The sequence below is a fragment of the Chelon labrosus genome (assembly GCF_963514085.1).
Source record: "Chelon labrosus genome assembly, chromosome: 22".
Lineage (NCBI taxonomy): Eukaryota > Metazoa > Chordata > Actinopteri > Mugiliformes > Mugilidae > Chelon > Chelon labrosus.
In genome coordinates, this window is record NC_140355.1 from 9,332,551 (window position 1) to 9,359,263 (window position 26,713).

Consider the following 26,713-nt stretch of genomic DNA (forward strand, 5'->3'; position numbering starts at 1 on the left):
TGCCAAGTCTCGCGGCCAGGTTTGTTGCCGTCCACACGAAACCAACAGCCGCTCCTGTTACTTGGGCTTACCAGGGTGTTAAGTGAAGTTAATTGGAAAATTGTTCGGCACACTCTTAGAATATCAGATAAAATGTGGAGTTTTGCTTAAAAGAGAGGGCAGGCGCACGATTCAGGCTTTTATTTTTCACCTCTTTCATTTTGTGTTACGTAAATGCACGAGAACCACTTTAGGCTTTTCAGGCACTGTGCTACTGTCCCTATCAGTAAAAATGTGCGAAATTCATGAAATAAAAAAGTAAACAGCCTCCTACTACCTGTAATCGAGCTGCAAGATGATCAACCCATTATGTGGCAAATTTACATAAAAATGCTGATAACAACAACAACAACAGAAAAAAACAAAGTAGGCTGAGAGAATATTTTTTTTCAAGGTACAGACATGGACAAAACATTATGCTGGGGTGGACGTGCAGAGAAAGGCGACCGTGAACAGAAAACACACATAGAATGCTTCCACCAGCCATAGTGTTCTTGCGGTCCGAATTTGATATATTGCAGTCATTATCTAATAAAATGCCAGCATCAGAGATGATACATATGGGCTCTTACGCGCCTTTAAAAGTGGTCACCAGAGAGTAAATAATGACTAACAGTGCGGCAGGAGTCTGCACTGTATCAGCCTTCCAGCGAGTTAAATGGAAAACAAAGGTGGGATGCAATTCTCTGTGTGTGCTGGGCCGGCCGCATTACTTTCTGACCGGCTACTTCCTCACGGTAAAAAGACTTTACTCAAGCTGGTCGATATGGTGTGTTAACTGTTCGCATGTTGTAGTGAGACTTCAGAGTCATTATGTCTTAAATGTTGTTCCACTTAGTCAAGACAAAGAAGGGTCTAGCTGAAGTTTTTTGCAGCGGAAACACTAAACCGACATCAAAACACTACGGACAATGAAGGCAGACCGTCGCATCGCCTCATGTTGCTTGTGCCTGTGACAAAAAGCTGCACTTTAGCACAGTTTGATCAGAGACTACGGCCGACGACAAGCTGGTGCATTCTGCGTGATGACTTTTTATACTAACAGGTGGCAGAAGTCTGTATTCGTCATTAAAAAGGGGAAACTGGAACAGATGCTATTAGCTGGGCGGCTAGAAATCCAGGAAGAGCTGTGAAACCGTCGTACAGAGCTGGCCTCTCCTGAATCACGCTGATCAGCTGGTTTACAATTTATCCGTTCTAGATGATCACATTGTCGTGAAAATACATCTAAATGGATGTTCAGATTAGATGAAGATGTAAAATGAACTTCCTTTGAACTTTACCATTTTGACACTGGCAAACGTCCAACCGTCCACTGTGTGGTGTGTTACAGAACTAACAGAATTTCACTGGAGAGGACTTCATTTCATCTTAGATGCCTTACTGAGCTTAGAGACCACATTAGATAAGGAGCTGTTGATGTGGTAGATATCGCTGGCTGAGATAGAAGAGTATCATATTCCTGAGGGGGGCTTCAGAAACAGATGGCTTCTGGGCTAGAAAGGTTCAGCCAAACACTTTCTTGCCGATTTCTTTGCCCTCATCCAGATCTTCAGCTGAGCGCTGTTAGTGACCGGTTAGCCTCTCTGCCTTGAGCATAACAATATATACAGTACTACATCTTTGATGCAAGAGCACATTATGAGAAACCATAACTTAGACTATATTGAGGCTTGTCTTTCTCTGGTGGGAGAGACCGCTCGAAATGGTGTGCAGGAATAGGAAGGAAAGGAGGATGTCACATGCACAGCTGTGCTGTTGATTTATAGGGACAGATGATGTGAGAGGTTTTCACAGAAGTCTGTCCTCAGCTCAAGTGCTTTAAGTGACTTAATCTTTTTTTTTTTATCCAAAACAAAAGAACACCAAGTGGCCGTCACATCTGTAAGGTCAAAGGGGTTGTGTCATTTCAAAACTTGCCATACATACAGTACAATTAGCAGAGCACAAGAGGGAGGATGCACAAACAACCCCGCGGTGCAGCGGAGCCGGCTCCTGCTTTATGTGGCATCCGAACGCCGTGTCACAAAGACCCCAAGAAATCTGTATTTTCTCCAGCAGAGAAGAGCATCAGCTTTCTCTCGTTTTCTTTTTGTGTCTCGGCGCTACGTTTAATGATATAATATCCTTGGGACATCATGGAAAGAAAAAAATCAAGCAGGCGCATACAAAAGCTTATAAAGAACGAGCAAAGAGCACACGGAACGGAGTTAAAACCAACACGGAGAGAAACAATGAATAAGCACAAGGACCAGAAACACTGAGGTAGCCAAGGTTGGCAGCACAATCGCGGTGAGTCATTTTTTTTTAAAATGTTTATCTTCTGTCTCGCCATGAATATTTATTCAACAGACAATTGTGAAGAATCCTGATGTGGCAATATGTCGTATGAATACACATGATATAATAATAATAATGCATAATATAATTGTATTTTCTTTTGTGTTGTTTTAAGGCTACTATTAATTATTTATTACTGATATTGGTTTTGTTTTCCCCTCTTTGCTTTCTAAACCCCATTATTTTAAATTAATACTGATGAAACACACAGGGAAGCAGTAAATCTCACATTTAAAAATCTAGGACCATTGACTTGGTGGTATTTTCCCTAAACAAGCAATTGATTATCAAAATTGTTTTGGCGCTGCAGTACAGTACCGTCCGCGAACTAAAATCGTAAAGACAGCCAAGGAGCGACATATATAATAGTCGTCTGTTGGATTCAAAGCCACTATGTTGTAAGCAGATGGCACACACCCCAGCACTCAATCACCTCATTAGACAAGTACTTCCATCTAATGTGCTTATAATTGAGCACATGGCTGACTTGCTGTAAGGATACGTTGTACTGGGTGTGCTCGCTTTGACGCCCAGTTTTCATCCGCAGCCGTTTGTCAGTGTTTAATTACATATATCCATCTCTCGAACATAATTCAAATATAATTCAATTTAGCAGACCCACGTGAAGCAACAAAGTGCGCGCAACAGTGAGAGTTTGACAGCGGGGATTAAAACGCGGCTGGTAAGTGAATCGTTTAATCCGCGGCTTAAAGACAGCTGGTTCTACAGAGAGCCCAGAGACAACTCCAGTCGTGCCGGCCGAGGCGGTGGAGGAGAGGAAATGAGTGACAGTTAGTGGGAGAGAAGAGGAGAGAGATTTAAAAGCGGCCCCTCTCTCCTGGATCTTCAACACTAAGCGACCCAGACATGCCTGGCTAATGGGGGCTGCCATTTGTTCAATCCTGTTAAATATGGAGCAGTGAAAGAGGGAAGGGTGGAGAGATTGAAGAGCCGGCGATAGAGGGGATTGATCTGAAAAGCAGCCGTGCTGGACGTAACTGACAGAGACACTGGTATAATGTAATGCATTTAATTCTCGAGCTGTGCACATGGGGTAGACTGACCTGCTGGTTACAGAGACAAAGAGACAGATATTAGTTCAGCTCAACAACCGAGCGAGTCCAGTTGTATTTGTTTCAGCTTTGTTTCTGGGATACATCACGGCCTGGATGACCTTCACGAACAAATGGTCGCATCTGCATGTCTCGATGGGAAACTGGCTTACACATTTACCCAGCAGCGAGGCGCTAGTCTGCTCTTGGGGAGTGATTTGTAGTAGAGTGCCTTGCTCACTGACCCTTCAACCCCAGCACATTACAGCCACCCCTAACCAGCTCCTGGGACTTTACATCCACCTCCTGTTGATGTTTCTGGTGTAACTGTAGATTGTATTTACACTAAAAGGGAACTGTCACTTTCACTGGAGCCAGGAGGAGCTGCCACGCCCCGTCAGCGAGGGCGTGCTACACATGAAAGATGAGCTGGCTCCGACTTTTTTGCAGCACTCCAGTGACATGGAGAAGGCTCGGCCACGCGTGTTTCTTTCCCAGTTCATTTTTAAACGGAAGATGACGTCACCATCGCTGACCACACTTGGATGTTTTATAATTTAGTTGCTCGTAGTGTGAAGATAAGAGAGAAGAAGAACTACAAGAAGCGTGGGGCTGGTTTTCATCTGAGATTGTCACCGTAGTACAAGTCCTTCATTAAAGCACGTTCCCATTGATAAAAATGCGAGTCCTTGTCTGATCTTAAATAAACAAAACTTCCTTCTCCTGGAGATGACAAGAAGCCTTTCTTATCTTTCTTGTATTCTCTTAGATCTTTTGTGCATCGTGTTGACTGTATTAAGTACAATAAATAGCGCTGTCAAAGCTAATGTAGCGAGGAGAGGGTAGCTCGTACTTTGGCTCCCAGAGCTCTAACAGACTTTCATTTTCATTTTCCACACGTTTAGTTTGGAAGCTTTGATGCCAGCCAACCACCACTAACACATAAGAAGAAGAAGAAGAAGAAGAAGAATAAGAAGAAGTTGTTTTCTTTTTGGCAGCTTTGACACTAGCCAACCGCCATTAAACAGGAAGAAGAGACTTTGACTCTACAGGGATGTGGTTTTGGGTTATGGGAGACCTAAAATAAATAACTACTAAAGATCATTTAAAAAATACCTGGATGGGCCCAGATACTGATCTCCCGATGCCGATCTGGACCTCCCTAGAAGAAATGCATGCCAAGAGAAAGAAAAGCTGGACCAGGCTGGACATTGTGGCAGTAATATGTTATCAGTCAATATCAGTCTATTCGATTCGAATAATATTCTTTTTCTACCAAGAACGTTGAGCTCATGTCCTTCTTTGCCTTCCTTAACATCTTTACACATGTTTTTAACTCCAGGAAGGAAAAGCACCCTCCTTCTATAATGCACCAATGCCTATGCATGTTGTTAAAAGCAAAGAAAGAAAGAGACCAATCTAACCATCCGCGTATGTGGTTCTGTTTATAGGTCTATGAATTGTTCTTGTGGTTCCCTTGAAAGTGTAGAAAACAACACTAGAAAGGTGCGAGTCTTTCCACAGCTGTCAGAGTCCCGCGTTCTTCTGACGACACCGGACAAAATTAACCGCCAAACTGTATATTTTATGTTTTCCCCAGAGGGAATTCACACAGAGGGTGTGTAGTAAAAATAAGTCAGCCTAGGTTTTAGGATAAACAAACTGATGGCTTTTGGAGCCAATTAGGACGTGCCCCTGTAACTGGAGTTTTATTTTAACAGGCAGAAGATTCAGTGGCTCCACTCTGGGAAAAAGCCCCCAAACCTTCTTTGAAGTTCCTCTCTCTGTGGGCGGTAATGTGGCATGGCACCAAGCCAAAGCCCACAAACACAAGGATTGAATAACGCCTGCCCGGTGTCCCTGCTGTGGCATTCATCCCAAATGCCACAATAACAAATATTCAAAGTCGCACACTTACAGATATGCAGATAAACACACACACACACACTCACACTCGATTTCTTGACAGGTCTCTTCAGCTGTCAACATATCCAGCTCCCTGCCAGGAATAATCTAAAACTTTTAAGTGAGAGGGTGAATTTGTGAGTGGATTTGAGTCTGCACGATGTTTATGCGTGACAGTCAAAATAAACTCTATGAATGGAGACAGATGTGTTTCTTTTCTATTTAGACGTGTTTGTGGGTTTATTGGCTCACACAGCATTCATCTGAAGTTACGAGAGATGGTGTCTCTGCCGGCTCCAAGTTCAAGTAAGCTGCAGGAATATACGCCAGGGTATTTATGGATCTCGCATGTAATTTATAGGCCTGAAGGGTTTAGCTATGCGGCCAGTTCATGACAACATACTCTGAGAACCGATGGCAACTGGTCATAATCCCACAGACATGCACATCATACAGATCTCATCTCATCCTATGTTGGATTTTCCTTCCCCTGAAAACCCACAGGATATTCAAACCAAAAATACCACATCTCAAATAACAAGTCAACCATGTTTTGCTTTTAAGGGATACATGAGAAGTTAAAATAGGAAAATGCCAAATTGCACTGGTTCTTGTCCAAATACGCAAAATATAGTTTCCTCAGTACATGAATCTTAGAATTCTGTCACACAATTGCTCTGTCTCTGTAGCATAAATCGTGCCTTCATACTGCCTTCAGTGAGCTGATATGCTGGTATCACGGGAGTTTGTCTCAGTTTGTACCCTCTCCTGTCAGGTCATAATGGCATTTAAACTACATTACCCAAGGGGCACTACGTGTCGCTCGCCTCTTTTTGTTATTTATGTTTGTGACAGTGTAACGTGATGCCTTCACTGCTCCGCACACCAGAGCCAGTTTAAATAGTCTGAGACCCGACTATTCAGTGTCATATCTAAGAGGTGAGACCAGGCATCAGAGTTCTACTTCTTTTTCTATACCATCAAATTTTGTTTTCTGTATTTCAGCTTCGGCCATGCGCATTGTTCTGCTGATATTGTTGACTTTATTCTGCGTATTGTTGTACTTGTGGCATCTGTGAAACAACTCCTGTATTCCTGTCAAGCAGGATATTAAGTCTTAATGAGCCTAGAAAGGTATAAATGCAGCAATAATGACACAACAACTAGTGCAATGCTCTGTGGATATCAATGGTATAACTAACAACAAAGTAATATGAAAACAAAACTGAAACTTACACCTATACGTATTATCCCAAAGAATTAACAGACAAAAAATGAACCGTTATTTTTAGCCTGTAGGCTGTTTAAAGCTGCACTCTGAGATATTGTCTGTCAGTCGTCATTGTGTCTGTGTGTACACACATGCTGTCTATGTGCGGGTGTCATACAACAATCTCCTTAGCTGTCAAACACACCTCTCATGCCTACAAGGATCCAAACTTTAGCAGGATCATTTTAACACCCAAAACAGTTTTACCCTCCAGGACACTACAACGTCATCACCTGTTACAGCGATTAGCAAAATAAAAATTCAAAAGGTAATCAAACAAAGAACAACAAAAGAACTGTATTTAGAAACCCCCAAAGCGCCCAGCTGTAGAAAGTAAAACCAACAGCACTTGGTGACGAGCAGCTATTGTGACACCAGTGAAAGGTTATCTGAGAAGAGAGGAGTAGTACCAGAAGGGAAGAAGAGGTTGGCTGTTGCGGTGTGTCGCTGTGTGTGAATCTGTGCTACACCTGCGGAAAGACGCCAGCTCTCTGGATATGTGTGGCTTCATTAGGAAAGAGTGGCTGAGAGGAGAAACAGGTACAGCGAAAACACTGCTGCAAAGAAATGACAGCCTCGCTGCGAATCAGCTGATCCCTCCGCAGTAGTGAGTTCCCACCAGAAGAAAGTCGAACATCAAGGTTGAGGAATGGAGAGCTGAATTGGAGAAAATGAGGAGCACGGGGAGTTGTCTGGCTTTGCAACCCGAGACATATGCAGCCTGGCAAATGGGGTCAAAGTTCAAACTCTAGCTATACTTCCAGCCTGGGGTTCTGTGACATAGCCACGGCTCTAGAGTGATCACAGACAGCTTGTATATGTATCTGAATATATGAATTTTCTTTTTTTTTCCCCCACTGTATCTCATTTGGATAACGTTTTGATGCTATATAGTAATACGATGCTTGTTTGGTGGAGCACAGCACAGCTGCAGAGATATGAAACGGTGTAGGCAAGAAATCCAAATGGAGCTCATGTTACACTCATGGCAATGTGGGGGTCAGAGAATAATATATTTTAGTTCAGTGACTGTTGTTCTTTTTTCTTTTTTTCTTTTTACAACATCTATAGAGCGCACGGACGACTGTTTGCTATCATCACCTTAGGCAGAAAATCCTTATCCAGCCAAATCTACTTGGACACCGAATAAAAAAAAAAAAAGTAAAGATTCATACTGAGCCTGTGTAGATGGAACAAAGATAGAGAGGGGGAAATAAGGAACAGAAAAAGCCTTACAGTCGTGGAATGTATGATATGTTTTTCATCATGTCAACGGAATCTGATAAGACCACTAGATACGAGTTGGTAGAGCGACAAAAATCCGAGAAGTGAGTTCACGGAGCTTCAGCGTTCCTGTTTACTTCAGCAGTAATTCAAACAATGGAGGAGCCATAAGCAGCAGAGTTTTAGAGAGCAGCCTCTGCAGTGATGTAAAAATGCACCTTCATTTTATATTGCATGCATTAAAAATGTGTTGGAAATTGCAATGCCCTTCAGCGCGTCCCCCGCCCCCCCTCTGATTTAGACAGGAACACAGGGTACGCAAAGTTCTCTTTGAAATCATTGCTCGATTAGGCAATTAGCTGTCTGAGGGAACAAGTAGCTTATCGTTTAAAATGTCTAACATTTATAGCCGTGTGCCTCTAGGGTGACAACAACGTCATTTTGGAGTTAATTTCTGGGCTCTTAGTGTAATAGTGGTCGGATGGAATAGGTGAAACGGCACTGTAGGTTTTGGGAACATGCAGCGACTAATTGTGCACATTTTCTTTTCATATGTCACAGAATGAATAAAAACATAACCTGTTATTCAATGAATAAACGTCTGCGGTGTGTGAATGCGCGTTCAGACATACAGACTATCTGGATTGACAGTTCTGGTAAAAGCTCTGAGTGTGCTAAATTATTTTGTGTGTGAAAATTGGCGGTTGTATACCGATACGTTTTTATTCAGCTGGTGTTTTAACAGAGAAAGAACTGAAGTGAGGATGAAGATGAAAACCTGCGTCACTGTTTTTTTTTTTTTTTTACATGCCGCAAGCGATGAAGCTTTATGTTTGTGCGCTGACTGCTTTAAAAGACGAGTGCGAGCGGTGAGGATGCGGAGCAGCCATTGTTTTAGTGTTTTAAAGCTGTGAATTAAATAAACTTGCCCGTTCAAATGTGCCCAAGTGTGTCTTTGAAGCTGTAGAAACTTAAGATTAGAAATATAAAACAGGGATTAAGCTGAGCATTTGATTCAGGCACAGGTTCGAATCGGATTTAAAGTCTGTCTGATTCAGGACTCACGGAGCCGCCTAAACATTCAAACTCTCCAGATCAATTCAGATGTACTGTATTTCTGGCTAACATGTGCAAAAATCTCCTCTTCACAGACAACGCCCTGAAATATGCCAGCATATGCTTACATCTGCATTTGTGTCACTTGTATTGCCTGGCTGCAGAGACTCAGTACAGGCTACTCTACAGTTTTTGCTCATTGAGGATAATATTATTTCTATATTGATGGCTGTCCATGACGAATCAACCATGAACTACAGACAGGAAGTCAGATCTGAGGATATGTTTAATAAAATCAAATCAATACAAAGCCAAAGCTTATATGAATGTCAATGTACCTCAAGGTTTGATTACAACTCACAGTGCATCTCTCTTTAATACATCTTTTCTCCCCCGCACGTCTGCCTTCTGTATGACTGCATTCATGGTATAAAGTGATTTAACTTGTATTATCATTTTAACACACTTACATTTTGTTTTTAAGGCTGCCTGTGTGAGAGACTTAGCATATTCTCCAGTAGCATGAATATTCAACAAGGCAAAAAACTCTGCTCTGCTTTGACACTTGCTTGAGGGTTCTCTGCTCAAATGTATTAACAAATCTTCCAGCTCCAGGTGGAAATGTGCAATGTTGTGATGTGAATGATAGTTGTGCTGAAATATTTGATCTCTCCAAGATCCAGTTTGCATACTGCGTGACTCCAGCTTCATTTTCTTCTTTAATTTGTCTAAAACACATCCATTTTCATTGCTGGAAAATCCAAAAAGACAGTTCACAGTCAGACTGTTTTATAGTTGGCTTAAAACTGAATTTAGTGGCGTAGCAGAAGCTTTTTGAGCTCAGCGTGTGAGGGTCCAGCTCTATAAAATGAATAACAAAGAATAAAGTCTTTGAAAGAGCCACAGAAGAATGATGAAGATCAGTTAATTAAACTGAGTTGAACTGAAAAAGATCAAGGAGCAGAATAGCTCTCTTTGATTAATCTGACATTCATCCCGTTACATCAGTTAATGGCTTTATTAGACTCCCTCCACCACAATATGATTTCATCATGCCACAAAAAAAAATAAAAAAAAATGGGCAGTCTGAGGTGAGTAGTCAGCTGGCAGCTGGTGCTTTGGGAACTTTCTGAATTCAGTTTGAAGAGTTTTCTCCACCAATCCATACGGAATTCTATTATTTTATTTTAAATTTTTCTATTTATTTTCACCGAAAACACAATGAGTGGATTTTTATTTTGCTTCTTCCGTCCAAGACCAGTCCATAACCTTGCATTTCATTTCATGAGATGGAAAGGAGCTCTCAGGTGTGTGATTATATGTCTAACACCTGAATGCAGCATAGCTGGCCCACAATTATCAGCAATTTATTTTGTATATTTATTATTTGGCAAAGGACGGAGAGTGTAGACTGCCAACTGTAGCTCTCTGTTTAGGTCTGCATTTGGAATGCAATAGATCAGGCCCATTTATCTGTGAGTCTGATTGGGTATTCGTTCTCTCAAGATCACTTGCAGTGTTTATTTACAACATTTAACGCACTGACACTGGATTAATTGGTCAAGATCAAAGATTTGTAGTTGTTTCCGCACAAGCACTGCAGCCCTGAACTTTGGTCGACATAACCTGGTGGAACTGTATGCGAGGACCCAATTCCGCCAGCCCAGACATTTAACAAACTTTATTTTGACAGCTCCTTAGTAGAAAGGCTTGAGCTCATTTGTGTAGTGAGTAGAGCAACATGCAAGTCTACTGATGTTTGTCATGTCTTGTCGCCTGGACACTCTACCCAGGTCCCCACCATTTCCTGTAGTAAGAATGAGCCTGACACCGACGGCAGCCTTGAATGTAGCAGTTCAATGGCCACTTGAGGCTGACCCCTCAAAACTGTCCAAATTTATTTGCAGAAAATTAACATAGTTACATCCTGGTACAAATATATTTTTGGTCTGTGTACGTCATTTCTCCACCGATAACTGTGTGAGATTTATATTTAGATCAATTTAAGGCTTAAAGGTACTGAAATAAAGGTCATGGCCGCTTTGATTAGAGGTGGGTGCTGTGACAGGTCTAGGTGTCATCTACTTGCCTCAGCTCCACTCACGCTCTACATTTTTGCCAGTTTTTGAATTCGCCCAGAGATAGGCACTACTAAGACGGCGAAAACTCACCCCGAGCTTCAAAGCCGCACTTCAGGAACCCATGCCGTCACAGAAGGTGGGTACAGATTTGTATACAGCTCATGATCGGACACAGACCATCTCCTGTTGTCTCCCACGTGTGTGAAACCAGCTTTGTGTATTTATAACTTCTGTTCTCAAGTGGGGATCTTGAACTTCGGTTTACGGTGAAAAAACAGTCTGATCATCATATTCTTTTTGTGGAGGATGTGTAATTAGTTTAATTGTTATTTAGGGAAAGACACACTGAGAAATAACTCTTTTAGTTCGTCTCCCATGAGCTGGAGAGAGAGGGAAAAAAAAGCATTGCCAATATCTAATTAGCCAGTGAATAATTGCTGAGCTAATAGGCACCTCAAGATGCAATCTTGAACGTAACAGTCACTCTGTTAATTAATGTGGCTGTGTACCACGCTGTGGGATGAAGTGATTCTACTCTCAGTGGCAGTGAGTTTGAGTTTTACACCCTGTTGCTTATTGCGTACAATAGGAATTATTATTACAATTCTAATAAACACATTGCTCACTGACACCAGCCAAAGACTCAATGTCTCCCAACTGTGCACTTTATTTCTCCGTCTTTCTTTCTCCCCTTTATTCAGATCACTCAGAAATAGAGGCTCGGTTTGACGGCATCAAAGTTAATTCCAAAGCACACATGAAGCTCGCCTCGGAACTTTCTTTCCTTCTTTTCTTCCATCCTTTTGCGCAACCTGTCCGACAGTTTGATTGGAAACAAACAAAAACCCAGCAGCGCCAATCACTCCTTTGTCAATGTCAGAGATGAAAATCAGAAAGTATTTTTTGCTTCAGAGAAGCAACAGCTCTCACATGCATACAAACACATTTATTACAATTCTGCCAGTTTTTCCACGGTAAACTTCAGAGGAGCAGCTCTGTTGTTGCTTCGGGGTTTCCTCCAGTTCAGTTGGTGGGCCTCAGGATTATTTTCGCTTCAGCATGCATGCAGCACGACTCCAGAAACCACCATAATTACAAGACACGGCGAGTCTTTTTGAATAGCACTGGCAACTCAAACTTTGATCTGGTACATGACTAGAAGGACATAGGATGCTGGAGTTAAAATATAGAGCCACATGGAGTTGATTTGGGCTTTTTGTACAGTAAAAGGAGAGCCTGAGTCTGAGCCAGCTTGCCTTTAACCCACAGTTACAGTAAGCCATGAAACCAGTGAAGAGGAGGATCATATTCAGCTGAGGAAAACTGTAATTCCTGTTAAATTGCTTGCACAGATTGGTCCATTACTTATGTAGACTCACATATTTGGTGGTGACGAAACCAATTTGAGGATTTTGGTCAAACTAAATATTAGCGGCAAAAACAGAGAAATACTCAAATGAGACTTAATAGTGTAGAGTAGTTGCGATTTAATGAAAAACTTCATGTGGTTTAAGCAGCAGCATTTATATATCAGCCTGCATTTAATCTACAATTTCGTAAGTGACTCTCAGCCTGCCTATTGTACATGTCTGCTTTATACTTTACATCTATGTGTCTGAAATGAGTTCATTAAATCCCTGCAGCCATCCGAAGCCTGCAAGACAAATATGTTGATAAATCTACGGCCTCCAATTTGAGAGGGGCTGTGACAGAGAACAGTGCCATTATGCACAACCATTTGCTTTGATTGAATCACAATGCAAATGACAGCAGGCTGCTACAGCACAACAACACGTCTTTCTTAGAACTCTGTATTCTGCCCGTTTACGTGCCAGACGCTGTGTTACCGGGACTCGTGAATTGTGTGCGTCGATGCCTTTGTTTTTTGTTTTTTTTCAATGCACCACCATGCAAGTGCTGCTGTATCACATCAAGTGTGATGTGAAGTTCAGATTTAGACTGTGAGATATAGCAGCATTATTGCAGAAATGGAATTGAACTGATGCAATCAATTATTTATTTCTACAGCCCTTTTGCTCTTTGGGTAGCTGCACATGCATTAATCAGAATATCTGGTGTGCTCGGAGACACCCACAATGCGTGTCCTAAAGGCGTACCGCTTTTTAACTAAAAAAGAGGCAACGGTGTCATTAACTCATCGCGCATGCATCAGCAAACTGTCAGTAGCTGCAATATTGCATTCTCAGTTTGTCAGCATGTTTGTGGCTCCTTGGTGTGTTGCACCTGATAAACGTGCTGTAAATCTGCTTGGGTGATGGCGCCACTTGAATTAGCATAATGAAAATGAGCTTAAACAAAAATATAATCCTTTCCAACAAAGTATTTTGAACTATGCCAACTTAAAAGGCTTCACTGGTGTGAACTTCTTAAAACGTATACAAGAAATATGAAGTATAAACAAGGATGAAGAGCGTTAGACAGCTGGAAAAAACAGGAGCTGAGTTTTATATTTGTTTATATTCTGGTAAACAAAGTACGCCCAGTTAGCTATTAACAGAGTCTTTTTGCTGCGTACAGTTGGATTGGATTGGTACTGGATTACTTTGACACAGGAGAAGTCTTGGGGGAACTTTTGGATGATTCACAAGTTCTGTTCTTTCATTTCCTAATTTTGATTCAAAAGGATGGAAACAAGCTACTGTTTGTCAAACATGGATCATTCAAAATAACAAATTCTTTTTGTCATTTTTTCTTATCTGGATTCTGGACAAGTCACTAATCTATCACGGCCTTAACAAGGAGAGACAAACCAGCTTTCACAATCACAGCCACACAGGCACAGAAAGGCCGTTTAAAGAAAGAACTTTCTTGCTGCGAGGCAACAGTGCTAACCACTGCACCACCGTGTTGCCTACTACTTTTACAAAAAAGGGTATTCATTCATTTTAAAATAGTAGAGAGTATAGAGTGTGGAGCTTGGCAGTAAAGCATAAACTGAAAAGAACACACATGGACTGGAAACCCAAAAAGCAGAAAAAAGAAACTGAATAATTGAGCACACAGCTTTAATAAGAAACTAATAAATACGGTTGGCTACTTGCTAAATGTGTATAATCACACTGGACTCTCGCATTGTAATCCTTCCACTTCACCATATGACTTTTGCTTGGTTTGGTATAAAAACACAAGAACAAACATGACGTCTGACATTAAACCTTGTCTACCTAGGAGGCATAGTGTGAGCAGCATGCTAGGAGAGGAGCACCACCTGTGGAGCACCACAGAAGTGTCCACATAGGGTGCATTCGAGCAGTATTGAGCTGCAGGTCACTGCTGTTTTGAATCATTCAGAGCCCAACACACACTCACCGTAGACCTCTCTCAGTCGCTCACAGAAACATTTCATAAATTCCTGTTTCTGTGTGGTACAGATGAAGTGTTTTTTGTGTGTAAACATCTTCCTGCTGTATACACAGACAAAAAAAAACTTCAAATACGTTGGCGATATGTACGAGTATGTGGCCGCTCTCTGCGCGAGTCAACGTGGAATCGCCTCCAGTAAATCAAGCTGCGGGTACGTGCTGTCAAACTTTATCAGGAAGTTGGCGTTATCGCTGTCTGAAAGCATGTCATGCAGAAGTCTTGCAGCTGCCGCACATCAGTCCCACGCCAACATGACACAGTGGCAGCCAATGAGGTGTCAGGGCTCCTGAGACTCTTTTTGAACCGGTTTCTGAGGAAATCATGAACTCCTCAATAATGCTGACAGTCTTCTCAGAAACTTGCACGTCTCTGGAGAACCTTTACACTTAACACGGCTGAGGTGGCAGATTGGATAGGAGTGGATTGAAGGACTGCCTTCCCTCTTCCTGAGAAGCAGAGAGAGCGCTATATATTATATGCTGAACATTCGTTCTCTGTCAGTCTTAATGGAGAAATACACTCTCACCAACATTGAAATCTTCTCCCACATGACATTGTTCCTGAAATAATCTCCTCGCCCTGAATATGAGTCCCATGATGCATTTCTACAGACAGGAGGTCACACTGGCTGATGGAAGTAGTACAGCAGTGCTAAAAGTATCCTAATGATCCAGGCTGAGAGTGTAACAACAGCTTTACAGGGAAACTAACATCCACAGTCTTTTGTGTGTGGTTCAATGCTACTGCACACCTCATCACTCACTAAGGTATTTCTAAAAACAGACAAATGTTATCCAGAGGTGTGAATCTCTGTAAATGATGCTCAGTGATGGATCATATGCTTTGTGGAAGAATTCTTATTCATGTAGCATACACTCAGTTGCCAGTCCATTAGGTACACTAGTGAAAACTAATGCTTTCTAATGCAACAGTCCTACACTAAATCCCCCTTTATGACTGTTATAATGTTCAGTTTATGTTGAAACAGCATCAGAAAGGTGGTGATTCAACTTTACAGTCATTTTGGAGGATGCAGTTTGTGGTGCTGTTAAACTGTAATGAATTAATGAACGCAAAACTGTTTGGGGTTTTTAGGGTATCCTAATATCCTAAAATGAGGATGTCATAATAATAGGAACACGTGTCAGTAAAACACAATACAACTCAACGGTACTACAAACCGCTGCCTCCAAAATGGAAATGAAGTTGAATCTTAGTTCTTTTAAACAAATGCTGAATGCCATAACCTACATGAAGCTAAGATTTAGTGCAGGACTGTTATATTAGGATGCATTCTTTTTCACTAGTGTGCCTAATGAACTAATGACTGTACATTGAACAGACATAACATTATGACCACCTTCCTAATATTGTGTAGGTCTCCCTTGTGTCTCCAAAACAGTTGTGACTCATCAGAGAATGGACATGGGCCTTCTGAGGGTGTCCTGTGGTGTCTGGCAACAGAATGTTGTTAGTGGGGGTCCATTGGGTCCTATGGGTTGAGGGGAGGGGTACAAAAACTACTTGCCGTTCAGCTGCCAATACCACTGCAGGGCAACTGCTTAGCGAGCTAACAATGGGTTAACTTAAAGACGGAAATGTAAAGGCATAAATAAAGGATGAGGCAACTGGGAATACGGTATTTATCCAGAAATATTGAAAGAATATGAAGAAAACGCTACACAACCAAGTTTTATTGGTTTTAGGAGTACTTAACATCCACCTCTGCCATTTCCATAAACGTTAGCAAACACATTCCAACTCATGCAATTTCCACTGACGAGGTCGTGAACACCATGACATACCTGTTCATATGGCATTTTCTCGTGAACACTGTAAACGCAGCTCCATTTGAGGGCAGCAAGTCACTGCATTCAGTTTTCTCCTCTCTTCTATCCTTGAGTTTAATCAGAAAAACCTTGAGGACGCGTGAGAGGGTGAAAGGATTGAATTTAAGATTGGTGAAGTGGACACAAATTTCAGAAGAATTAGGGACTAATGATGGTGGTGTTACTGTTGGTGGCCAGACCGGTGGTATAAAAAAAAAATAAAAAAAAAACAACCCTCGCTTAACAAAAACTGAATAATTAAAATTAACATTTTCCATCTTACACTCGATGCTAAAAGCCCTTGAATCACTGCTCGGTGGAAGATTAATGGTCCTTGAAGAAAATGAGTTGCGATTCAAACAGTGGAGAGCGAGTGAATATTCTTGCATAAGTATGTTTGAAGCTAGGACTTCATTCTGGTGCAGAATGCTCTTTGAGCCGCTGTTACGGTTCTTTTAACAACACAAGCTACAAATTACTGACTTAATTACAAAGCATATTATGGGAATAATGTACATATTCTTTCGAACAAACCTTTTTTTTACCAAGAGTGAAAAAAAAATCTAAAGAATTCTTTCAACAAAGGCCACTACAAAGAGCTTTTTAGTTGTAATAATGCCAAAAAAAAAAAAAAGAATAACCTTGTGTTTTTGGCCATTGCTCCTAGATGCAATTTCAAGACTTGATAGGATTATTTAGATTTTTATTGTGAAGGCAGAGAGAGTCGGGAAGGTATGGGAGCGGAAAGAGGGCACCGACCGCTCCAGAGGAATTGATGCCAGATGGTGTTCTCATTTAAGAAATTAAACTGCAAAATGAAAGTGAGAAATGGACTTGGCGGGGCGTGGTTGTTCTTTCAGGCACACACACACACACACACACACTGGCCCAGCCTTAAGGTTTTGGAATCATTACTCAAAAGCGCAATGGTCGGGTTTTCTTAATGAATGAAATTCCACAGTTAGCCGAATATAAAGTAATTTAGGTAATTTATCAGCCCCTAATCTGGTAAGCTCGCGCTTGCTTATCAATGGGGAAGTCCTGTGTGTTCAGGTGAATAGTTCTTTAGGGGAGCCTGCGGTTACGTTTCGATGGAGAAAATGCTCCTCACGAGGACCATAATACGATGAGCTGAAAACATGGAGCAGATTACATTTTAGTTGTTATGACTCAGTTCCCACAAGTGCTGAAATTGCAAATTGAAGCTAAGCAGCAATATATCAGACCGGATAGTAGGAACGCTATAAAATGAATATTTCTGATCTGTGCTTGAGTGTGCTGAGTTTCTAAAGGAGTGTTTGTTTTTTTCCTTTTTTTTTTTTGGTTTTTTAATAATGACATAAAACTCACACTCTCAACTAAATGTCAAACATAATGGGACTGGACAGAAGCAGCAGAAGCAACTGGAGGATTGTCTTGTGGTTAAAAGCAGTTTTTGTATGTCAGGTCCTGGGCGAAAATACCTATGATTAGACTGACACACACCCACATGTATGCAGACATGCATAAAAATCACATATCCACTATCACTGAAAGAATTATGTCTACAATTATTTTATAATATTTGAACTTTTCAGCCCTTCCAGCGTAGCAGAATGCGCTCTCTGTTTCCTATGGCTCCCGGTGGATATGAAATCAGTCAACGGACAACTAATAATCATCTCAGCTGCCTACAATAGCATGTCTTTTATGACAAACCCGGAGCTGTAGTTAGATCCCATTGTTTAAAGTGACTTTGCCGTCTACGATCAAACATTCCCACAGCAGCGAATGCAGCAGGAACACTTTCTTTCGGGAAGGTGACTAAATTCTATTCTTCTGCTTCATACGGTGTATCCTCCTTTCCCAAGAAAGATCCTGCAGTGAGCTTTATTTCACACAGGCTTTCACCTCTAACAGGGCTTTGCAGGATTAACACTCAACTATGAACTTTTTCCATCTACACTCACTGATGATATCCAGAGAGAGGGATTCACATGTGGTCTCTGAAGCAGGAGGACACTCTTTCCCTGGAGCTTCGAGAGTCTCTACAAAGGCTTCCCTTGTGGACAGAAGAAAGAGACTTCCAACTATTTCTTAGTAGCAAAAAAAAAAAAAAAAAAGGCCTGTCCTGGACATGCAGGGAAGGACCACAAGAGATGGTCAAGCTCGGTTCAAAACTGTAAACTTGAAAGGCACTTTCAAGTCTTTGTGCTTTCTGGGCACAGGACGTTCCTACATTATGCTTTTCAGGGTGGACCATACGAGTACAGCAAGTTACTTTTCAGGTGTTCCCATTTTTCAAAGTCTGTGGACACAGTGAGAAATGTGCTACGGTGCTGCTGGGGAATATGTTTTCCCTCAGCCAGCACCATCTCTATCTCAACACGGCTAATGGTCCATGCATTGCTGTTAGAAGCTCTGACAGAAGCAGCGTATGCAAATTTTGGTGAAACAATGCTTTTTTTTTTAAAAAAACATATCTGCCAACAGAGAATATGCAGCAGGGAGAGGTTTGATAAGTTTAGGGGGATGTTTTTACATGTATTTTTCACAATGAAAACTTGTCTCCACATCTGCTGCTCTTTTAGAAAGAGAAACTAAAAACTCACTTTGATCCAAGTGGAAAAAAATATATATATGTGGAAGACTGAAAAATGGAAAAAGCCAAGGGAATGAGTTCCGTCGCCTTCAGCAAGTCAGTATATGATGACATCAGGGCTTGACTTAACAGAGAAAAATTTAATAAAAAGGGAACTATTGTGGGAATGGAGTTGCATCAAATTTTTTGTGCAAGCCTGGGTGAGTATTTGATGCCCAAAAAAATCCTAGACCACACAGGGGTTAAGCCTTGTAGGAAATTTTTATTTTAAAGTTAAATTACTTTATGATTTTACCTCCTAGATTGACAACAATAGCAAAGATAAACTGGGAAAATTGTGCGCTTGGAAATCAGGGAAATCTATATTGTATGAATTGACTCACCTCCCCCAAGAGGCATATTTACTCCCGGTCTGTTAAACAAATGTGGATATACTTGAGACCCATGGCTGCACTGGCAATGTTGCATTTCACTTACTGGCACATGAAGCGGAGCCAACATCCCAGATATCGCAGCAAGAGTCAGAGTCTGAGTGTATCACACAGCTCCGTCTGAAAGTGCAGGAAAACGTCCACCTTGAATATTTACTTTCTCCGCCATGGCAAATAGAGGAAATAGAGGAAAATCGCTTGTGTTGTCACAGCTCTTCACTCAAAGCTACAGTGGTATCATAGCTCAACCAATTCTGTAGAAAGGATGTTTTCAAATAAAACTGGTGCTATTTAGGTATTTCTTTAGTCAATGACACTTGAAGAAGAAAGATAAAGCCTGAGTGGCACAGATGTGCTATTGATGAATCCTCATCACATCAGTAAATAACTTTCTCCATGTTGATTTAAAGATATCGTACATTTCAAAATTGTACATTTTGGCAAAATAGCATCCAGCTGCAGTGCACAACACAGCTCCCTGGACGTGTCGGGCATGCGACATTCCATTGTGTTCACTCTTGGACCAAAACCGCATGGATGAGTGGCACAACGCCGTGCGTGTGCCTGTTTTACTGATGACCGCTGTGTATGTCTGAGGAAGCCCGTGCCCGCACACAAGGAGCACAAAAGAGACAGCTGAAGTGAGGAGAATTTTCCTCGCGTTTACGACAACTCATTACGTTAAAAGCATCCCGACGAGCGTTAATTTGTCTCAGAACCAAACTTGGACGGGCGTCGTCCTCCAGCGCCTGAAAGTCAGGGCAATAAGTCTGTTTTTAAAGGCGTCCCAAGCTGAATCTGGTGACCGATGGTCCTTGTCCAGAATACAAGCAGCTCTTTTGCTGATAATGTTACTCTTTATGTGCAGAAAACAATAAAGGAACAGCCGGGGTGGGAAACGTGCAGTCAGAGATCAGATGTGTCAGATGTGTCACTTCATTTCATTGGTGAAGTCATGCCATATAATAGATATTTGCACACTAGACACTCTTAAAATCTAGACTTTAGCTGCGTTTACCCAGAACTTTTAGTCCCGAGAATGTTTTTCAGTGAGTTTTTTTGGCTGTTTATTTGCTGCCTTTATTTCCAGCCTGATCTAAAGATGCTCCAAGATTAGAAAAATTAGCCTGCCAGCGTGAAAAAAGCAACGGTTGTCATGATTGTCTGCAGCTATACAACAACCTGCCCCATTCTTCCTCAAGACTGTAAAACAATGTTAACACCATATAACACTACGGACAGGCATCGGTGCGACATTGGAACAGCAGTATGTATGGGAGAGATTAAAGCTGCAACACTTTGCAAATGGGTATTGAGTCGACACTGGAAAAGAGAGGAGCAGCAATAACCGATTGAAAATGGCCAAAATGGTAGCCTTGAAGTCAGCAAACTGGTCTTTGCTGGAATACTTATAAAGAATTACACACCGAGCGGGGACTTTTTGGAGGTGAAATCATTTCTCTGGAAGTCTATTTTGAGCCTGGTTCGTGCAGAGAAGGTGCGCAGACTATATCCAAAGGTTCCCAGTCCCTGGACAAAGTTCCAGAGGTGGAAAACGTGGCTTTAATGATAATTCTCTACTATGACCGTCCGCCCTTCTGCTCTACTGAATACTCTCTGTTTCATGCAAAGTTATGTGCAGCTATAACAGAAAGAAAGGAAATTGGACGTAACCCGACAGAAAGTATATTGTCGATGAGTCCATTTCTGCCACATCACTTTTCCTTACTGCCTCCAAAAAAAGTCAAATGATGAACGTTAATGCTCAGAGGCAGCAGCGTAGCTTTTATGTTGCAGCCAGAAAATAAAACGAGCCAAGAAGTTAAAGTGTGAGGTTAAGAGAGCTGTTCTGTTAATGTAATAGGCTGCCTCGAGGCTTCAGTCGTTTGTGGCCAAAGCTGCACATCAAGGTAGTGAGTGCAGGTCCTGGTGAAAACCCTGTCAGACGTGGCTAAATTGACCTTTTGGAAGAGCACGAGAAAACGGACTAACAGCTAAGGTGCAGCAGACCATATCTCAATGTCAGGTCATCTGCCTCAGCAGTGAGTCGGAGCAATTCAGAGTGACGAGTTTACAGAAAATGTAAACTCGTGCTTTGAGCGCTGCTTACAAGTTTCGACTTTTAAGCATGACAGTCGTGCAGAACAGTGCAAATCAAGAAAACAAAGGATGCATCGCTTGCAAGTGCAGGAGAGAATAAGTAAAGGACCTGAAACTGATCTGTTTTAGCGTTGTTGTTCTCTAAACTTAATCCCAATCGTAGGTTTTTTGAAAGATGGGTTTGAGGGCTGAAGGAAAGCGAGGCGGACAGACTGAAGTTGGCAAGAAAACCGATGATGCCTTCAGGAGCCAAACTGAAGAGGATCTGCATCTTCAGTGTGGCTGAAAATACGAACAATCTGCTTTCACAAGCTAAGAACAGACACAAATTTATAGGAAATGTTGCACGGTCACATATTCATGCAATGCCACAGTGCACTGCTCACCGAAACAGACGAACTTTAAGTCAGAAGAACCAAAACACATCATCGACGGCAAACATTCAGGCGCAAACCCCAGCATCAAGATCAATAGTAACGAGTTTTGGGGATGATCTACTTTGAGAGGCATTTAAAAGTCCTCACTGGAGGATGTTAATAAAGGCTCCCATTTCTTTTTAAGAAGCAGTCACAGCTCACATCGATTTGTTTGCATCCTCCATCAGTGGTGCTGCCTGTTTATTTTTTCATCTAGTCCAGCGTGCTGATCCACCACAGAACCACTGAATTCTTTATTTTAAACAGGAGCTCTCTGGGCTCTTTCAGAGGCATTACCAATAAAAATATATATATAAAAAAAAAACGCTTCATGGATTTCAAGTAGGAAAGAGGTTGAAGCAAACCCCTCCTTCACGTGCATTTATTTATTTATATAAAACTTGCCCCCCCCCCCCCCCCCCCCCCTTTTTTATTTATTTATTTATTTATTTATTTTTTTAAATTCTATGATTTCTGTTCTGGAGATCGAGGACCAAGACATTTTTTATTTTTAATCGTGCGCTGCGCGTGCTACTCGCCTCGTGAACTGGATGGACTGCAGGGCGCTGTTAAAATTCAGAGCAAGTATTTGGAAGAAGGTAGCCCTTCTCTGGACATTTAAGAATAGTAAAAAATGGAAAACACAAAATAAAGGGGGGAAAAAAACGCTGACAGAAAAAAAAACACCTGACGTGCCTTGCTGTGAGGTAGAAAAACTTCAGAGCTCCCTGTTAAGTAAAAAGGTACAAAACTTACCACCCCCATGTCCAGCTGCTCGGTAGTCAGAGAAGGAGCCGCTCCGGTCAGAGGTAAAAAACACAATATCGGCAGCAGCAGCAGCAGCAGCATCTCAGGAGAAATATTCCTCGTCCACTTGTGAAGAAGCGCAGAAACCATGATGCCCTATGACAGGCTGATCCTGCAGGGCTCAGACATCGACCCCGACGGCCGCATCCACCGGATAAACCACACGCCGAGAAGAAAAAAAAAAAAAGAAAAAATCTCCAAAATAAGTCTACCTCACTGTTGAGCGCAAACACATAAAACACATTAAAACCGGCGCAGGTAAAACACTTATCATTGGAGCAGTCTGAACTTGTAACTGTCACCGGAGAGGTCACAAGAGATAAGCTGCGTTGTCTTGTTTTATCTCAAGTCCAGCAGAGGTAGAAAAAAAAAGAGAGATAAATCCCCGAAGCAAGACGCGCGAGCTCCCCGCTCGGTCGCTGCGTCTCGAGCACTGGAAAATGAGAGCAGCTGCCAGCTGCGCGCGGTTGTGTCGCGAGCAGCAGAGATCAGACTCAAGACAGGCACATTAACACATCTGACTTCCGGGGGGAATCACAAAATAAAAGCCTCGCAGAAGACTTCATCGGGCAGTACTCGTAATTTTACAACCAGTTTGAAGTACCCCATTAATACAAAGCTTCCAAGGATCAGTGGGTTGCAAGAAAATAATTTTTTTTATCGTGAAAAGTGGTCAAACAGTGGTCACAGTGTTTTGTTGATTTATTCTGAATAAATAAAAAAAAGTGTTAAGAGTGAACTTGTCATGCACTTAGGATTGCATATTATATGTGCAAATATGAGGATTTGCTGCTTTAAATAGTTTGGACAGTTATTATAGTTTTGTTGTATTCACTGGACATTTTTTTTTTTTTCTCAATTCAGGTTAGTCTTTCCAGAGAGGGTTACGTTGTTAATGTTTCTTTTATTTATTTTATGCATTTTTACTTATTATTTTCTGTTTTATTTTCCAGCATCCACATTTTATTAATTTTATTTTGAAACATTTTGTGAATAACCGTCAGTGGCAAGATTTTCTATATTTTATTTTATTTTATTTTATGCGTAACAACACCAAAGCAAATTCCTTGTATGTACAAACATGCTTGGCAATAAAGTCTTTTCTGATTCTGATTCTGATTCAGAAGTTCAGGCTTACTACAAACAAAACGCTGCACTTTGTTGTGTTTCAGTATATTTTTTCCTTTTTATTTTATTTTTTTGTAAAGACTGTTTATTATTATTATTATTATTATTATTTCAAACCCATTAAATCAAATGTTTTTGTTCAATGCCTAGCTTTAGTTTTTAGTTAAGTTTTGGTTGCCTTTAACAATCTTGACCATTTCACATCTACTGTATATCAGCGGCACTAGTTTTATTTAATTATAACTTGTCCGATCAGTGACCACAACTACATTTAATCAGCTAAATAATTATCAATAAAAACAAATTATATAAATTTTGTCTTCTAAATAAATGATGTAATTAACTGGACAATAAAAAACAAACAAAAAAAAAACACTTGTTATGGCTTGTTTGACTTTTTACACAAGTTTTGACAGACTACTGTTTTAGATATGGCTGACACATTTTGTATATTTCATTAGCTTGATTAAGTATTTATTCGTTTACAAACAACAAACTATCCTCTCCTAGAATGCATAAACCAATAAGCAAATCCATGCTGTATGTCACAAACCATACACCTATCTGCCACTCCATACTCTTGTCCACCCTCAATTTAATTGTATATGCTTTTATTTTGAAAAATCGTCTCCACACTTCCATCGGGCTCCTATTGAGTTTTCCTCTGACTTTATTTAAACAGCTGTGAGAGAATTTGAATTCGGCTTGATGCACCTTTTATATCATTTCTTTGGACTTCAGTCATGATTCATCAGAAAGATAGTATCCCAATGAAGGTAATGAAAGATGGCCTCTCACAGTGGAAATGTTAAACAGCTATCGTGATGCCCGAAAATAGATTACACACCACTGATTGATCATTGCTGAATAATATAATTACTAATTAAAAATAATACCAGTTCAATTTACTTCAGACCCAAAGTGTTTTGAGTCATGAAGTTTAGGTTATGGCTCACTGAAAAGGTTGATCCGTCAGTGCAAGGTTAAATAATTCATCAAATCCTTCATCATCAATGAATAAATCCTGGTGTCTTAAAAGTCTTGCAGTGTATGTGTGTTTGTCATGGTATCTAAGTGGCAATTTGAGACTTGAGGAACAAAGTTCGAGGCCCCAATATAGCAATTATCCCCCCACATGAAATGTCCTCGAGCAATGATTCTGTGAATCATTATTAGCTCTGGCGGAGCTGACCTGGAGATGACCCAGAGCACTCAGACCTCCCTGTATAGAAAAAAAAGGACATTTTCCATTTCTTTTTAAACTGCAGAACGTAAGTGTTGTGGCAGTGTCATTGCTGTGAATCAGCGTTAGCTTCTTTAACATCAAGGTGAATGATCCATTTAAAACTTGAATCATAATGCAGATGCACTCACCCACACCGCTGTCCCCACCCACACACAGCCACCCACTGGCAAGCATCTTAACTATTCCGTGTATTCTTTGATCGACAGTCGCGGTAACCCAAGCACGCTGTCATTAATGAATCACAGCTCTCCTTTATTGTCTGCAAAGAGATGCATAATGAGTGACTGCATGGGCGCAAGCACACGCACGCACAAATAATTCTTATCAAGTCAGTCTGCCTCATTTCAAATCATCGTCTTTGTAATATTTAATAGACCTATCATTATTTTCCGCCAGCAGCTCTAGACAACCAGTGTCATTACAGTCTAGGAGCCCCAGTTAAGAGTTAACTGACGCCCAATTAAATACACATATCAGCACAAGATTGTTCCTTGAAGTGCTGAAAGTTCACATCTGTGAAAGGCGATTTTGCTCCCCTCATTACACTAACATTTTCACCATATTTTTGGGAAGAATAACCGGAAAGCCGAAATTCTGCTAAACGTAAAAAGAGATAATATGCATGAAAACAATTTCAGTGAGAAAAAAAAACAATCAATTAAAGCGTAACACAGCTCAGCAGGCCCAGTCTGTGCTTACCCTAGAGAGATAAATGTACTTATTTATGTAATTATGTATGTTCTCCGGCTGTTTGAGAAACACGACAATTAGCTGATCAATCAGTCAGTCAGTTCAAAAAAATGCCACAGATGAATAGATACAGTAATTCCTTGGCTGGTTCCTTTTCTAATCCAGATCCATTAGAGCAGTGATCCCAGCCGGGGGGTTAGCTTCTCATACCGTTGGGGTTACTTCTGCAGTTTCCATGGGTATTTGGAAGGATTAGCTTAACAGTTCAATAAAAAGACATCAAAAATGACAATTAAATAAACAAGTAATTAAAAATGTGAGTCTCAAAAACAAGCCACATAAAGTCAAACTGTATAATAATATCAAAATACCATATGACAAGAAGAAGACAAAAACCAAGACAATGAAGAAGAAGCAGAAGCAGAAGGAGATCATGTATAGGAGGCCACTGAAGTCAGAGTTTCTAAAGTACCGGCGGTGAGAAGACAATATACAGCAGAAGAGACCCAAATAAGTCAGTTTTGGTCAATGAAAGCTACAAGAAAAGGACAAGGATGAGGAAAATCCAGTAGAGAGAAGACAGAAGGATGATGTAATATAAAATAAAAAAATAAAAAAACAAAAGTAATAAAAAGGCCCAAATTAAGTGAATAAAAGACCACGGACGAGCAAAGGGGTTTAATTCGTTTAAATCGTGAATATAAACAGCTAATGGTGCAAGTAATCCAAATAAAAGGATGAATAAATGGAGGAAGGATCTACAGCTGTAAATACTGACCTAAATATGGACGCTGGTATTTTTACTAATAATCCGAATCATAGTCCAGTCAGAATAAAAAGGCTTATTTTAACCACATCAGTATGAACAGAGCTTTTCCATTAGTCAAGTGTAAATTGTGGCGTTGTCAACCAACATAGTGTTCATTCATCTCTGTGTTTCATCTACCCTGTGCATGCGTGTCTTTCAGTAATAGTTTAATTGTTTTTTGTTAATGTTTTGCATGAGATAAACTATTAAATGTAGTGGAAATCCATCTTTTTTTTATCATATAGTTTGTGGCATAAGTGTGAACTGCTATAACTGAAAAGAAAATGCCCTTGACCACCCAGTTAACACCTTTTATGATTTATTAT

The 26,713-nt window shown here is 40.8% G+C and overlaps 1 protein-coding gene across 1 annotated transcript in view; it reads right to left on the reverse strand.

Annotated features, from left to right (window-relative positions):
• The window catches only part of mmp17a (matrix metallopeptidase 17a), a gene marked incomplete at its 3' end in the record, with an annotated part of 82,313 nt that extends 59,564 nt beyond the window's left edge, over nucleotides 1-22,749 (reverse strand). The window contains exon 1 of the mRNA XM_084572480.1: nucleotides 22,465-22,749. Within this exon, the coding sequence (XP_084428606.1) occupies nucleotides 22,465-22,605 (141 nt within the window). The 5' untranslated portion in view covers nucleotides 22,606-22,749. The remainder of the gene's footprint in view (nucleotides 1-22,464) is intronic.
• Nucleotides 22,750-26,713: the final 3,964 nt, after the last annotated feature.